The following is a 15,551-nucleotide window of genomic DNA, read 5'->3' as shown; positions in this document are numbered from 1 at the left end:
ACTGAGGACCCAAACCAGCAAAAAGAGTATGATTCCCTGAGAACTGAAGGACAGTGGGTAGCATATTTTGGGAATGAAATATTTTAAAATGAAGGTGTGTACTATATTTTTTCTTTAGATATAATGCTACTGAGCACTTTAGTAGACTATGGTATGATATAAACGTAACTTTGATGAATACTGGGAAACAATAAATGCATTTGACTTGCTTAACGGTGACATTCACTTTATTGTCATGATCTGGAACTAAACCTGCAATATCTCTGAGGTATGCGTGTGTCCGACAAAGAACTATAATCCACAATGTACAAAGGACCTCAAAACTCATCAGCATGGGACGCCTGGGTGGCTCAGTTGGTTAAGCAGCTGCCTTCGGCTCAGGTCATGATCCCAGCGTCCTGGGATCGAGTCCCACATCGGGCTCCTTGCTCCGCAGGGAGCCTGCTTCTCCCTCTGACTCTGCCTTCCACTCTGTCTGCCTGTGCTCGCTCTCGCTCGCTCTCTCTCTCTGACAAATAAATAAATAAAATCTTAAAAAAAAAAACTCATCAGCAAAACCACAACCCAGTTAGAAAATGGGCAAAAGTCAAGAAGAAGTATTTCAACAAAGAGCAACACAAGACAGCAAATAAACAAATAAAAACATCTGAAACACCATTAGGGAATGCAAGCAGGACACCTGGGCGGCTCAGTGGGTTAAGCCATCTGCCTTCGGCTCAGGTCATGATCCCAGGTTTCTGGGATGGAGTCCTGCCTTGGGCTTTCTGTTCAGCGGGGAGCCTGACACTCCCCCTAATGTGCTCTCTGACAATAAAAATCTTTAAAAAATAATTAAAAAAAGATAAAATGACAACAAACTATCACTACATACTTATCAGAGGTTTTTTCAAGATTTTATTTATTTGACACAGACAGGGAGAGAGAGCAAGAATGAGCATGTGCACACACACAAGAAGCAGGTAGAAAGGCAAAGGGAGAGGGAGAAGCAGGCTCCCCACTGAACAAGCAACCCGATGCAGGGGCTCAATTCCAGGACCCCAGGATCATGACCTGAGCTGAAGAGAGACCCTCAACAAGCTAAGCCACCCCTATCAGAACTGTTAAAACAAAAAAATAGTCCTAATACAAATTATGGTGAAGATGCAGAGAAACTAGATGATTTTTATTATTTATATTTATTTTGGGGAAGGAATTTATATTTTATTGGGAAGACAAAACAGTGCATTCATAGCAGCTTATTTGTAATAGCCCCAAACTGCAAAACCCAAGATCTATCAACAAATGATTAAACAAACTGTAATAAATAAATAAATAAATAAATAAATAAATAAATAAATAAAATGGAACACTACTGAGCTACTAAAAGGAATGAACCATTGATACAATAACTTAGATGAATATTCAAGGTGTTATGTCTAGGGAAAGAAACTAATCCCAAAGTGACATACATACAAATCTATGTAACATTTGAACTGACAGTGGCAGAGCACACAGGAATGAAGAGGCTGTGGTTATAAAAGGGCCAACAGTAGAGGTCCTTATGATAATGGAACTATAGAGTATTTTGACTATAGGGGCAGATACACAAAACCTACACAAGTGACAAAGTTGTACTGTACTAAATGTATACAAACAAATGAAGAGAAGAAAAACTGGAGAGATCTTTCTTAGGCCCCAAAATTTTATCAATGTCAATCTCCTGGATATTATATATTTTTTCTGGATATGATATTTATACAACAGTTTTGCAAAATGTTACCATTAGTGAAAACTGGGTGAACTGTTCCCAGGACTTGCATATTTCGTTTCTTAAAAGTGCACTGCAATCTGTAGTCATCTCATAAAAAGAAGTATTTCAATTTAAAAAAAATAGCAAGATGGTAGTTTACCTAAGAATTTGCTCCAAATAAAAGCATTAAAATAGAAGCTAGCGATTATCAGAAAGGATAAAGAAAGCAAGAGTAACACTATCCTATAAAAAAAATTCACTTTAAATTAAAAAAGAAAAATATATGGGGCGCCTGGGTGGCTCAGTGGGTTAAGCCGCTGCCTTTGGCTCGGGTCATGATCTCAGGGTCCTGGGATGGAGTCCTGCATCAAGCTCTCTGCTCAGCGAGGAGCATGCTTCCCTCTCTCTCTCTCTCTCTGCCTGCCTCTCCATCTAATTGTGATTTCCCACTATGAGTATTCTCTTGTTTACTTTGGAAGATGACTTAGGGTAAAAATTTGCCATTCTTTACATTCATAGGGGTCACGTCCTTTGTGAATTTTCTGTGGTATTTAGAGGTATGGATCACAAGAGAAAGATTTCTCTCACTGCTGTATTTATAAATTTTCTTCCCCTGTGTGTAACCTTGTATGTCCTGTGATAACTGATTTCTTGGTTTTCTCACTCTCAATACAGGGTTTCTCTGTGTCTTCTCTGATTTACTTTGAGGCTCAAGTTGCAACTGAAGGTTTTCCCACAATGATTACATTCACAGGGTTTCTCTCTTATATGTGTTCTCTGATGCGTAGTGAGATCTGACTTATGATAGAAGGACTTCCCAAATGCACTACACTTACAAGGTTTCTCCCCTGTGTATATTCTCTGATGTACTGTGAGAACTGATTTCTCAGAAAATGACTTCCCACACTGATTACATACATCGGGCTTCTCACCTGTGTGAGTTCTCTGATGTGATCTGAGGACTGAGCTGCAAGTGAAGGCTTTCCCACACTGAGTGCAGTGGTATGATTTCTCCCCCCTGTGTGATAATTTATGTATTGTAAAGTCTGACTTATGGCAAAAGGTCTTCCCACATTTTTTACACACATAAGGTTTCTCTCCTGTGTGAGTTCTCTGGTGTACTGTCAGGTATGAATTCCTAGAGAAGAACTTCCCACATTCTTTACATTCATAGGGCTTCTCCCCTGTGTGAGTTCTCAGATGTACTCTGAGGTAGGAGTTTCTAGAGAAGAATTTCCCACACTGATTACACTCATAGGGTTTCTCGCCTGCCTGTGTTTTTTCTGATGTACTGTGAGGACTGAGTTACTTATGAAGGTTTTTCCACATTGATTACATTCATATGGCTTCTTCCCTGTGTGAATTCTCTGGAGATATAACTTATGGTAGAAGCTTCTTCTACATTCCTTACATTCATAGGGTTTCTCTCCTGTGTGAGTTCTCTGATGAATTATGAGGTGTGAATTTCTAGAGAAGCATTTCCCACACTCCTTACATTCATAAGGTTTCTCTTCTGTGTGGCCTCACTGATGTATAGTGAGGAGAGATTTGCGAGAGAAGCATTTCCCACATTCCTTACATTCATAGGGTTTCTCTCTTGTATGTGTTTTCTGATGTTTGGTGAGTTTTGACTCTTTGCAGAATGTTTTTCCACATTCATTACATTCATAGACTTTGTCTCCTAAGTATGTTCTCTGAGTTATATTAAGAACTGACTTCTCCCAAAAGGGTTCTCCCAAGTTGTTATATTCAAATATTCTCTCTCCTGTGCCAAGAAAGCCTGATCTCCCATTGAAATTATCCACTCTTCCAATATACTCATAACCTTTCACCTCTAAATGAACTCTTTGTTCCAAGAGAGATGATTTCTCAAAAGTTGTAGCATATTCTTTAAACTCATATTTTCTGTTCTTTGTGCCATCCTACTGACCATGAGGGTTGAATTACTACAGAATGTTTTATCAGATTCATTATGTTCACAAGGACTCTGTCCTATGTAAGCTTGGTTATATGGGATGACAACTGCCGTCTCATGGAAAGCTTTCCCACGTTCCTTGTATTCCTTATTGCTTTGAACAAAGCATTGCTCTATATTTTTAGTTCTCTGATACAGGATTAAATCTTCATTATGACTGAGGTGTTTTCCATTTTGAATGAATTCACAAGGTTTCTTTCCCATTTGAGTTTGTTCATGGTTAATCTGCAGGAACAATTGTTCCTTATTGTATTGAGGCCAATAGCCTTCTTACTTAAATAGGTTATCTTATTAATAATTAATTCTGAAATACATTTCAAATTCATACCACAGGAGTCACACCTACAAGGTATTTTTTTTTTTGATGATTTTATATATTGGGACGCCTGGGTGGCTCAGTTGGTTAAGCAGCTGCCTTCGGCTCAGGTCATGATCCCAGCGTCCTGGGATCGAGTCCCACATTGGGCTCCTTGCTCCGCAGGGAGCCTGCTTCTCTTTCTGACTCTGCCTTCCACTCTATCTTCCTGTGCTCGCTCCCGCTCACTCTCTCTCTGACAAATAAATAAATAAAATCTTTAAAAATAAATAAATAAATAAATAAAAAGATTTTATTTATTTATTTGACAGACAGAGATGACAAGTAGGCAGAGAGAGAGAGGAAAAAAAGCAGGCTCCCTGCTGAGCAGAGAGCCTGATGTGGGGCTCGATCTCAGGACCCTGAGATCATGACCTGAGCCGAAGGCAGAGAGGCTTTAACCCACTGAGCCACCCAGGCACCACAACACGGTATTTTTATGGAAGGAACTATGTCTATGCTGAAATTAAAAATCTTTCCTAATACATTACCTCTGTGCACAGTCAGTGTTTTGTTGTTGATAAATGGAGCTTGCCAGAAACATCTGTCCTGGGTTTCTTGAGTCTCTTCTGCTTGGCTATCAACTTTGCAGACTTCTAAAGATGACAAAGACCAACAAACCATAAGCCATGAAATGTATCTTAATTATGATGAAATTACACTTAAAACAAATGCCCCTCTACAGCACTGACTTAACTTTGTGAAATGAGTGGTCGAAACAGTCATATTGTCCCATCCATTTGGATTAGAAAAACAAAACCTGAAAGGGTAGAAAAGGGGATTAAAAACTTAGAACACACACATCTACATTTGGCAATTTACAATTAAGTCTTTACTTCAAGACTTAATATGTACATTACAAATAAATATAAAGCATGGTGAAGAAAAGACTTTAAAAAAAAAAAAGGCTCATCTAGGAAGGGGAAATGCAGAGACCAGAGAGGCCATGACACTTAGTAGATAAGAGTGCCCTAAAGAAATAGAGGAACAATTTGGTATCATTTAGAAGGATCAGACTTTACATAATTTTCCTCTCAAACTTACATTAGTGCACCTAAATTCTCTCTAAACTTTACATGTTTCCAGTTTCATTCTCCCCCCTTTAAAACTACTTCTGTTTTGTTATATATACATTATCTTAGTATACTGTTAATACCACATTAAATTTCTGGAAGCACTGATTTCTTTGTGCCTATGAAGAGAGTCCTGTAATATAGTTTCTAATTTACCTTCTATTCATGTTACTTATAAAAAATACAAATGTCGGGGCGCCTGGGTGTCTCAGTGGTTTAAAGCCTCTGCCTTCGGCTCAGGTCATGATCCCAGGGTCCTCGGATCGAGCCCTGTATTGGGCTCTCTGCTAAGCAGGGAGCCTGCTTCCTCCTCTCTCTCTCTGCCTGCCTCCCTGCCTACTTGTGATCTCTGCCTGTCAAATAAGTAAATACAATCTTTAAAAAAAAAAGAGAGAGAGAGAGAGAGAGAAATACAAATGTCTACCAGGAAAATTAAAATTAAAAAGATGAGGAAGAAGACGGAAAGACAATCAAATCCTTCCATTGTTTTTAGTTGTGGTATATTCAAGCTTATTTGGTCAGATATCCTACCCACTATAAACTTGCTCTGACATATTATTAATAAGAATTTTTCTTTTACACCCAGATTTCTACATTTCTTGGTTTTATGTGTATGTATAACCATCGAAGACCTGACCCCAAACACTCAATGATCGATCTATTCACCCTAGGAATTCTCAGCTATACTTCACATTACCTTCTTGCTCAGTACATACAATGTAACAATGATGACCCTGTTTAAAAAAAACTCTTCAAATCCCATTGTCTCCAAGCACCATTAAAGGAAACATATTGCAGTTATAATGCTAGGGTGGAGGGGGAACTTGTCCTCAACTACATACATATTGGGTATTCAAGTGATCGCTTCACTAGTCCATAATAAATATCTTCTTTGCAGAAATGCCAGACTATTAATTTGTCAAAAATCATTCAATTTCAAGCAAGACTTTTCAACTCAGCTGGCTTACATTCCCATTTTGGACTTGCTCAGAACTTCGCTCTTTAGGAAAATGACATTGTCTCATAATAAGTATTCACAAACATCTCCACCATTTCAAGTCCTACTTATGCATCAATTTTAAAAACTAATCACATTCTATACATCTCATTCTATAAGAATGTTGGCTAATACTCCTTTGAAACATAAACATACCCTGTTAACTGCCAAAATTTGAAATACTCAGTAATCTTTTTTCTTTTTCCAACTACAATCTATGATGTGTGGCAAGTATTTATATCTGATTTCCTCTGAATACACCTGAGTGATTATGAAAGTAATGGTCCTTAACAAGTGGGGTGCTTTTTCAAAATAAAGTTCAAGTTTTCTACAAATCTATAATTTTGAACAAGAACCTACAGGTTTATAACCCAACATGTCCATTTAGAAATTAATTCCTTATAGCATTTTCTGAATATAAAGGTTCTCTCACTCATCAAGAAGCACAGTTAATGAATTAAGTAATGATCCGATAGCCACTATATGTTATATAACAAAGTAAGATATGCTCTCTTTGAAGAAATTAGAACTCAGAGAATAGCTTCTTCATTCAACATGCATACACTACCAGGAATCAGATTCTATAGTAGATAACGTAAATTAAAGGAATGAAGAAACATTTTAAAAGCTGTGGAAAGCTGAGCTTAAATTTGAAAATGTGCTTAAAACCAATGATAATGATATTAACAACAAGAAAAGTTAACAGGAAAACTAACCATTGCCATGATCCAAGCACTGTTCCATGTACTTTTCATGTATTAACTCACAAAAATCCCCAAGTACGTTAGGAATAAAATGTAGACTTATATTGCAGGAAAGCACATCTGTGAGTAATCCTAAAAAGAAGGATTAGCACCAGTTCTGTGCCATACAGAGGAAATGCAGCCATATTTAAAGGTAACTGGGGCACGTGGGTGGCTCCAGTGGTTATATGTCTGACTCCTGGATTTCAGCTCAGATTGTGATCTCAGGGTTGTGAGATTGAGCCCTGTGTAGGGCTCCACACTTAGCACAGAGTTTTTGTCTTGTTTTGTTTTGTTTATAAGATTTTATGTATTTATTTGACAGAGAAAGAGAGAGGGAACACAAGCAGGGGAAGAGGGAGAGGGAAAATGAGGCTCCCTGCTCAGCAAGACAATCCCAAGACACTGGGTCATGATCTGAGCTGAAGGCAGACGCCCAATGACTGAGTCACCCAGGCAACCCTCAGCACAGTCTGCTTGAGAGACTTTCTTTCCCTCTTCTGCTGGTCCTCCCCCAACTCATGTGTGCTTGCTCTAAATAAATAAAATTTTTTTTCAATGGGTAAAAAAGATTAAGGGTCATTAAATGAGAAAAACATAAATTTGCTGTATTCTGTATTGGGCAAAATACAACTCAAGATATTAACATGATAAATTAGATGCTTCGGTGGTCAAAATCTAATGCATTTAAGAATCAGAACAAAGAGGAAAACAGTCTGCCCAAGTGTTCTGGGTGGTATCAGCACAAACTAAGAATATAAAAAGAAATTTTTTTAAGTTTACAAAAATATAACAATAGTGATCTAACATTAATAAGAAAGGAAGAACAGAAAAATAAAATGACACAAGGACACAGTTACAAGAGAAGATTCACAGGAGGTAACAAATGAAGTGGGGAAAATTTATGATTTGTAAATGCTGACTGTGATATTACTTCTTCCTACACTGAAGGGATCAGGATATCCTGTAACTTCTGTGTACACACAGGTATAACACTGAATGTCAAGTGGGCAAAAGATGCTAAAAATATAGTGGGGCGCCTGGGTGGCTCAGTGGGTTAAGCAGCTGCCTTCAGCTCAGGTCATGATCTCAGGGTCCTGGGATCGAGTCCCGCATCAGGCTCTCTGCTCGGCAGGGAGCCTGCTTCTCTCTCTCTCTCTCTCTCTCTCTCTGCCAGCCTCTCTACCTACCTGTTATCTCTCTCTGTCAAATAAATAAAATAAAATCTTAGAAAAAATTTAAAAATATAAATATGCAGTTAGCAGAATAAGTGAAAAAAAACCTCTTATTTTAGCTATAGGAAGTTATTATTTTATTTCAAAGATCCAATTCGACAATTTGTACTTTAACAGGTAAATGTAATCTGTTGCTATTTATGGTGATTCCTGAAATATATCAAGTCATCTCTCACATTTTACCTGGTACTTTATATCTGTCACAATTTTACTATGAATTCTATTGTACTTTTCTTCCTCCTTTTTGAAATAATTTCTTATCTTTTCCATTTTTTTTCCTTACAACTTTAGAAGTTATACACATCTGTTTCTCAGCTTTAAGGGGCTATCCATCACATCATACCATAAATATTTAACTTAAAATCTAGACTAATTCAATATCTTAGATCTCCCTTTCTGAAGAACAGAAGCATCAAACTCAATGTGATCACCTCTCACCTAATTTATTTACAGTTAGTGCTTTGTGTATGTTTTTTAGCCCTACATATTTGTATCATAATTGCTTTACACACCCATTTGTTCAGATTCACCTCTGTGTTTTGTCATGACTTATCACTTGCCACTCCTCTCAAGCATTTGGGTTTCATATTCTATTCCTGTAGTATGTCCATTAGAATTTTACAATGAAATTACACAATTAAAGGTACAGCTGCTATAATTTATTTCATTACCAACGCAAATTTAATGATACTCTGAGACGAACTCTCCTGTTGACTAAACCTCAGTTAGTGTCCTCTGAGCCCTGTTCTCAACTAAGCCTTGACTAGGTCTTCCAGATCTATCCGGGCTGAGCTCAGTTTCCACAAGAACCCTTTGAAGTCAGTCTAGTGACAGTCCCTTCACCCTTGATATCTGATCAAGTTCCTTAAACCCTGTCCCTGATGCGATAGTGCCCGATCTGCATTCAGCAAGAATCCCCCTACTGTTGGTGTTTCTCTTAGTAATCTTCTATCCAGTGATTTCCCCCACTCTGCCTGTTGACTGTAAGTCCCTAGCTGTCTTAGCAGTATGTGGAGTTGAGCTCGGTTTTACTGAAACTTCTCACCCCCTATTCCAACAGTTACTGAATAAAATCTGTATCTATCACTGTTAACTGGTGGCTGGCTTTATTTCTCATTGAAGCAGCATGAGCCCAGCTGATGGTGGAAGAGAAACAGGAGTAAAGAAATAAACCCTTTGTGACACAGGCTTGGATGGGCAGCCAAAAGCTGAAAACGGAGCACATACACTGAGGAAATTCTGACATGACAGATCCAAGAACTAGGGAACAGTATCAAATTCAGCCACACATAGGGAACTGGAGTCCCAGGAAAACATTAAGAATGAAATACATCAAACCACTTATTTAGGAAACCGAGAAGACAACATGAAAAGTAACCAGGAAACCCACCCTCCCCACACACACACACACTAAAAAAAAACAAAGGTAAATCTGGAAACAACAGAGTTGAACAGCTAAAAACCAAAGATAAAAAGAAAATCTTGACAGCAACAAGAGAAAACAGAATATTAAATATGGAAAAACAGAGATTTAAAAATCAGAGAAGGTAGTATGTAACCCAGAAGACAGTGAAGTGAATCAAGTATGAGCAGAAAAGTGTCGATCCAGATTTCCATACCAACAGAAAACATCCTGTACAAGGAAGGCCTGTAGGCAGAAAGAGCTGCTTGCTGCCTTGTGGGGTTTTTGAAGTAAAATATCACACAGAACGGGAGGAGGAACAGAAGCATATTATTATAACACTGCAAGCCTCTTATAAAATAGCATGACGTCATTTGAAATCAGTCTGTGACAGTCTGAAGATATCGTATTCCATAGGGCATCCACTTAAGTGGTGAAAGTATTCCCATTAAAAAATGAGAGATTTTCACATTAGTTAAAAAAGACCCAGCCATGTATTACCTATAGGAAACCCACTCTAAATATAAATAGATTAAAAGTAAGAAGATGGAAAAAGATACACCACACAGACATTACAGGAAAGCTGAAGGGACTAGTTATGTTTTTTTTTCCTTTTGTTACCTCCAGGGCTTCTGACTATAAACCGTGGGTTCCCATGACTAGCCATCTCACCTCAGACTAGTAATTCACGAGAACACCTCAAAAACCCCCAAATTATTTACTTATATATTGCTAATTGGTTTTATTTTTTATTTTTAAAGATTTTATTTATTTATCTGAGAGCAAGACAAAGTGAGAGAGGGAAACAAGCAGTGGGATTGGGAGAGAGAGAAGCAGGCTTCCCTCCCAGCAGAGAGCCCGATGCAGAGCTAGACCATGACTTGGGCCAAAGGCAGACGCTTAACGACTGAGCCACCCGGGAGCCCCCTATATGACCAATTTATTATAAAGGTTTCAAATCTGGAGCAGCCAAAGAGAACAGATATATAGGCAAGGGTTGGGGACGTGTGTGGTATGTGGAACTCCCACACCGTCTCTGGGGCACACCACTCGAAGCTTCCTGAACTCTGTTGTTCAGAGGCTCCTAGAGAGGTTTCATTACCTAGGTTTGAGTGATCAAGTCACTGGCCACTGGTGATGGCCACCCCCCCAACACACCTGAAGTGATCTAGCGGCCCCCAGACACCAGGTACTTCAGTATACAAAAGACACTCTTTTCATGCCAGAGATTCCAAGGGTTTTAGGAGCTATGTGCCAGTAACCATGGGGAAAGAGCCAAAAACTTTTTTTTCCCCCTTTGGTTATATTATAGTCTCTCTCACAGTAAAAACTGCAATGGACCCCCATTTTTTTTTAAGGACATTCAAATTTTGCAGCATGGCCTAGAACTTCCAGATCAAGTTTATGCTGGTGTCTCCAGCTTTATTTCATGCCATTGCTCACTGTGCTTGTCGTGACAGAAACACACTAGCCATCTTGCGATTGACTGAATGAGTCCAGGGTACTCCTGACCAGGACGTTCCTGCCTCTCTCAGCAATGCTCTCCTCACAGATCTTTGTTGTCAAGATTTTTCGTATAATTTAGGTCCTTTCCAGATACAATCTTGAGGAGACTACCCCTGGCCACTTGGCTGAAACTGTCTACTTATCCCCAATACCCTCTATCGTTATGGTCTCATCTTCTGGTCTTTAAAACCCTTCATAGCATTTAGCATGACTTGAAATTATAGGATTGATTTATTTGCATCCTTTCTTCCTCTGTGGTCCTTATCTCTACACCTTCCTCCTGAATGTAAGCCCAGCAAAGGGAGAGTCCTTGACTTTCTTGTTCATTGATGTATATCCTGAGCTTTTAGAAGAACATTAGTTAAATGCTGGTTAAAAGTAAAAATTTCCCAGGGGTGCCTGGGTGGCTCAGTGGGTTAAAGCCTCTGCTTTCAGCTCAGGTCATAATCCCAGGGTCCTGGGATTGAACCCAATCCCAGGGTCCTGGGATCAAACCCGCATTGAGCTCTCTGCTCAGCAGGGAGCCTGCTTCCTCCTCTCTCTCTGCCTGCCTCTCTGCCTACTTGTGATCTCTGTCAAATAAATAAAATAAACAAAACCTTTAAAAAAAAAGAGTATAAACTTCCCAGATGCCTATTTTAGGAAGGCCCTGTGTATGTGTATCTTGCCTCTTCTGATGCTCACAAATATTGTGACAAAGGTCTTATTATCCAAATTTACAATGAGGAAAACAAAGGCTCATAGAGATTAAGTGACTCTTCTAAGCCAGTAAGTGGCTTAGCTAGGATTTGTGGGCTGACAGTAGTAATATTAAAGTAGGCTTCAGAACAAAAAGGTTCTACCAGAAATAGAGACATCATGATAAAGGGGGTCAAAGGCTCAAGAGGACATAAAGATCCTAGTATTTATAAACTTACTAATTCTTAAAATTGGTAACACAAAAACCAGTAGAACTGAAAGAAGTAAACACAAAATTATAGCTACAGAGTTCAACACTGCTTCTCACTGTGTCACTGACAAAGCTCTTAGGAATTTTATCCCCAAACCCATTTTTCCATTAGCCCTGTGATTTTCAGTACACTATTTTATATGGAGCAGTGATTCTTTTTTAGGAAAACACACATCACGTTATAAAAGAACTCACCATATTTGTATACCTTCTCTCCTCTCCATTTGTTTTTAGCCTCCTCTTATCTATATAGATACATACCCTTTCTGTGTTGCCTAGATTTGCAACTCGTACAATCTGTCACCTAGGTCCCACATCTGTTTTAACATCAGTTCTTTGTGGGGGGTTGTCAGGGTGGCACAGTTGGCTGACTGTCTGACTCTTGGATTCAGCTCTGGTCATGATCTCGGGGTTGGGGTAGAGTCCCTCATCGGGATCCATGATCAACACAGAGTCTGCTTGTTTCTCTCTCTGTCTCCCTACCATGTTCACTCTCTCTCTCAAACAAGTAAGACTTTGGAAAATAAAATAAAATAAAATAAAATAAAATAAAATAAAATAAAATAAAATAAAATAAAATTAGTTCTTCAGTTAAAGTCAGAGTCTACTACCAGCCTTTTTTACCATGCTTCTTTATGTCACTCCCGGGTTACCTGATACTCATTCTCTAACAGAGGCTTCTAGGAACAAAGATCCTAGAGTTCTTTTCCCTTCAGAAAAGACTTGCTGTCTTTGTTGAAGAGTATCTTCTTAACTGGGTGTAATACTCTCAATGTGACACCTTGAGGATTTTGTAGAAACTGCTCTTGCTGACTCTGAGCTACAGATTTTACTATGGAAAAGTCTGAGGCTATTTGGACTTTCTCTTATATTGGCCGGTTGTCAAAATAACTGTTTTTGAAATCTAGTCCCTTGATCAGAATATATCCTAATGTTGCTAAGGACTGGCTCTTTTACACAGATTCAATCACAAATCTCTTCCCCCACAAAATGTATTCTCAAAATATTTTAAACATTTGTTCTATTTCTTTTCCTTTCTATTTTGGGGAATGAGTTCTATGTATGGTATGTATGTGAACTCTCTTTTTAATGTAATCTTCTAATTTTATTTCATTTTCTTCTTGCTTACATCTATCCTTTCTTTCTGAACAAATTTTTTTAAAAAATATTTTATTTCTTCATTTGAGAGAGAGACACACAGTGAGAGAGGAACATAAGTAGGGGGAGTGGGAGAGGGAGAAGCAGGCCTTCCGCCAAGCAGGGAGCCCAATGCAGCCCTCAATCCCAGGACCCTGGTATCATGACTTGAGCTGAAGGCAGATGCATATTGACTGAGCTACCCGGGCGGGCCCTGAACAGATTTTTGACAGTATGTATTCATCCTAGGGATTCTTCCAGTTTGCTTTCTTTTTTTCTTTTTCTTTTTTTTTTTTTAAAGATTTTATTCATTTATTTGACAGACAGAGATCACAAGTAGGCAGAGAGGCAGGCAGAGAGAGAGAGTAGGAAGCAGGCTCCCTGCTGAGCAGAGAGCCCGATGCGGGGCTCTATCCCAGGACGCTAAGATCATGACCTGACCCGAAGGCAGAGGCTTTAACCCACTGAGCCACCCGGGTGCCCCCGATTTGCTTTCTTTACTGTAATTTTATTTTCTTTTCTCTTTTCTCAGTTTGACACCCTGCCATGTGTTTGCATTTCCCTTATTAATATCTTTCTTAAATACTTGTATCACAGAGATAATTAATTCAATTAGTTCACCCTTTGGAAACTCACGATTTAATATTTGGTCACATAACTTACCTACTTTATGACCACTTTGATCAGATGACAATTCCATCACCAACTACCTTTCTTCCCAATACTTTTCACCCCTTTTTTCTTATAATCATTTTGCATGCATTTGTGCTGGTTCCTTTTCCATTACTTGGGCTAAAAGGAGCTTTTCAAGGAAGACCACACTGCAAAAGGTTTACTTGGGAGACAGAACAGAGTCATCCCTTAGGCTAGAGGGGTAATTCATTATGAACAAGTGTTCTGCACATGTGTTGGTCTCGGTTTACAGATCAAAGAGGATGTGCCTTCCTTCCTCATTGGAGTAGCCTCCAGAACAGCTTGCTCTCTTGGTCATCACAGAGCCAGCTCACTGGGGCTGGCATTGCTGCAGCTCCAAATTGAGGAACACCGAGTGTTGCACTCATTTCACAGAAACAAGCCCAGAGGCCGAACTGGGCCCAAGAATGAAAGTGCATACTAGGAGTCTACACGGGAAACAATTCTTACCCACTGAGACAAGGTGGCTATAGTTCTCCTCCATCACCTCCCTGTTACAGGGTCCTCTGAGCAGGGTCCAGGTGCTGCCACTCCTCCTGGGTAAAGCCCACAGTCACATCCGCAAATGATAAGGATCCCTGAAACAGCACATTTGTGTTCAAATGTAAGTAATCACAATGGGAAGACATGGAAAAGCTGTCGAAGAACTGTTACGGAGTTCACTATTCACAATTAGAAAATGTGTTCTGGCATGCCTACCTTTGTACTTGGTTGGAGGAGAAAGCATGGCAGACATTCCTCACCAGTGTGATAAGTTACCGGTATCCCATCATGTGCCTACATGCCATAAAGAACTCTCCTACCTTGAGAATCTGAAAACCAATAAAACCATGACACTGTTCTCAAGGAGCATATAATCTGACAGACACAAGCATGAAGCATCCAACCACCATGTAGCATAAAACCCTACTACAGTAAAACAGGTGCAAAGTAGAGTGGGATTACAGAGGGGAGAAAACTTCTATTCCTGCTATTAGGATGGGTTTCACTGATAACATAGTATCATTCATGAACCTGGCCCAAAAGCACAACCATGTACACTTCTAAAATATGGAGTTAAGGGGCACCAGTTGGATTAATGTTTGCCTTTGGCTCCGGTCATGATTTCAGGGTCCTGGGATCGAGCCCCATATCAGGCACCCTGTTCAGTGGGGAGTCTGCTTCTCACTCTCACCCTGTGTGTGTGTGTTCTCTCTCTCTGTGAAAGGAATAAATTTTTTTTTTAAAAATGTAGTTAAAGGAGTCAGTGAACACACAGGAAAGGACTGCTGGGACTATGTTCACATAAGAGCTACAGTTGTCTTCAGGGAAAATGCTATTTAATAATTCTGAACATAACTCTTGTAGGACGGGTTGTCCAAAATGTTTGGTTACTGTTCCATGTAGAAAACCTTTTTCTTTCTTTCTTTCTTTTTTATTTTTAGGAAACCCTTTTTTATAAACAGTAAACTTACAATGTCAATTTATATATTTACTAAATTCCATTATTGTTATTTTTCCTAAGTCACTTTTATTTTTTCAAATGAATATATTTGGCATGTAACACTGTATAACTCTGATAGGCTTATATACTGTAATGATGCCAATGTAGCTGTATTTATCACATTACATAATTACAGTACATTAATGTGTATATCCATTTCACTGCATACTGGATTTCTTCATTCTTTTTTTTATGGATTACAATAAATATAGGGAGATACTCAAATATTTTCTTCCCATGACTGAATTGACTGTCTTATACAGTTCATAGGTTT

General features: G+C 38.9%; 1 protein-coding gene across 1 annotated transcript; it reads right to left on the bottom strand.

The window, feature by feature from the left end:
• Positions 1-2,137: 2,137 nt before the first annotated feature.
• Positions 2,138-14,530, bottom strand: LOC123394129 (zinc finger protein 2 homolog). Its single transcript, XM_045087806.1, is given in 3 exon segments — positions 2,138-3,001; positions 3,004-3,251; positions 14,494-14,530. Coding segments are annotated over 3 exon segments (891 nt in total). The 3' UTR covers positions 2,138-2,395.
• Between the last annotated feature and the right edge of the window lie 1,021 nt (positions 14,531-15,551).

The sequence above is a fragment of the Mustela putorius genome, unplaced genomic scaffold (assembly GCF_011764305.1).
Source record: "Mustela putorius furo isolate JIRA1106 unplaced genomic scaffold, ASM1176430v1.1 tig00001533_pilon_pilon_pilon, whole genome shotgun sequence".
Classification (NCBI taxonomy): Eukaryota; Metazoa; Chordata; class Mammalia; order Carnivora; family Mustelidae; genus Mustela; species Mustela putorius.
This window is presented reverse-complemented; position numbering and strand designations above follow the sequence as displayed.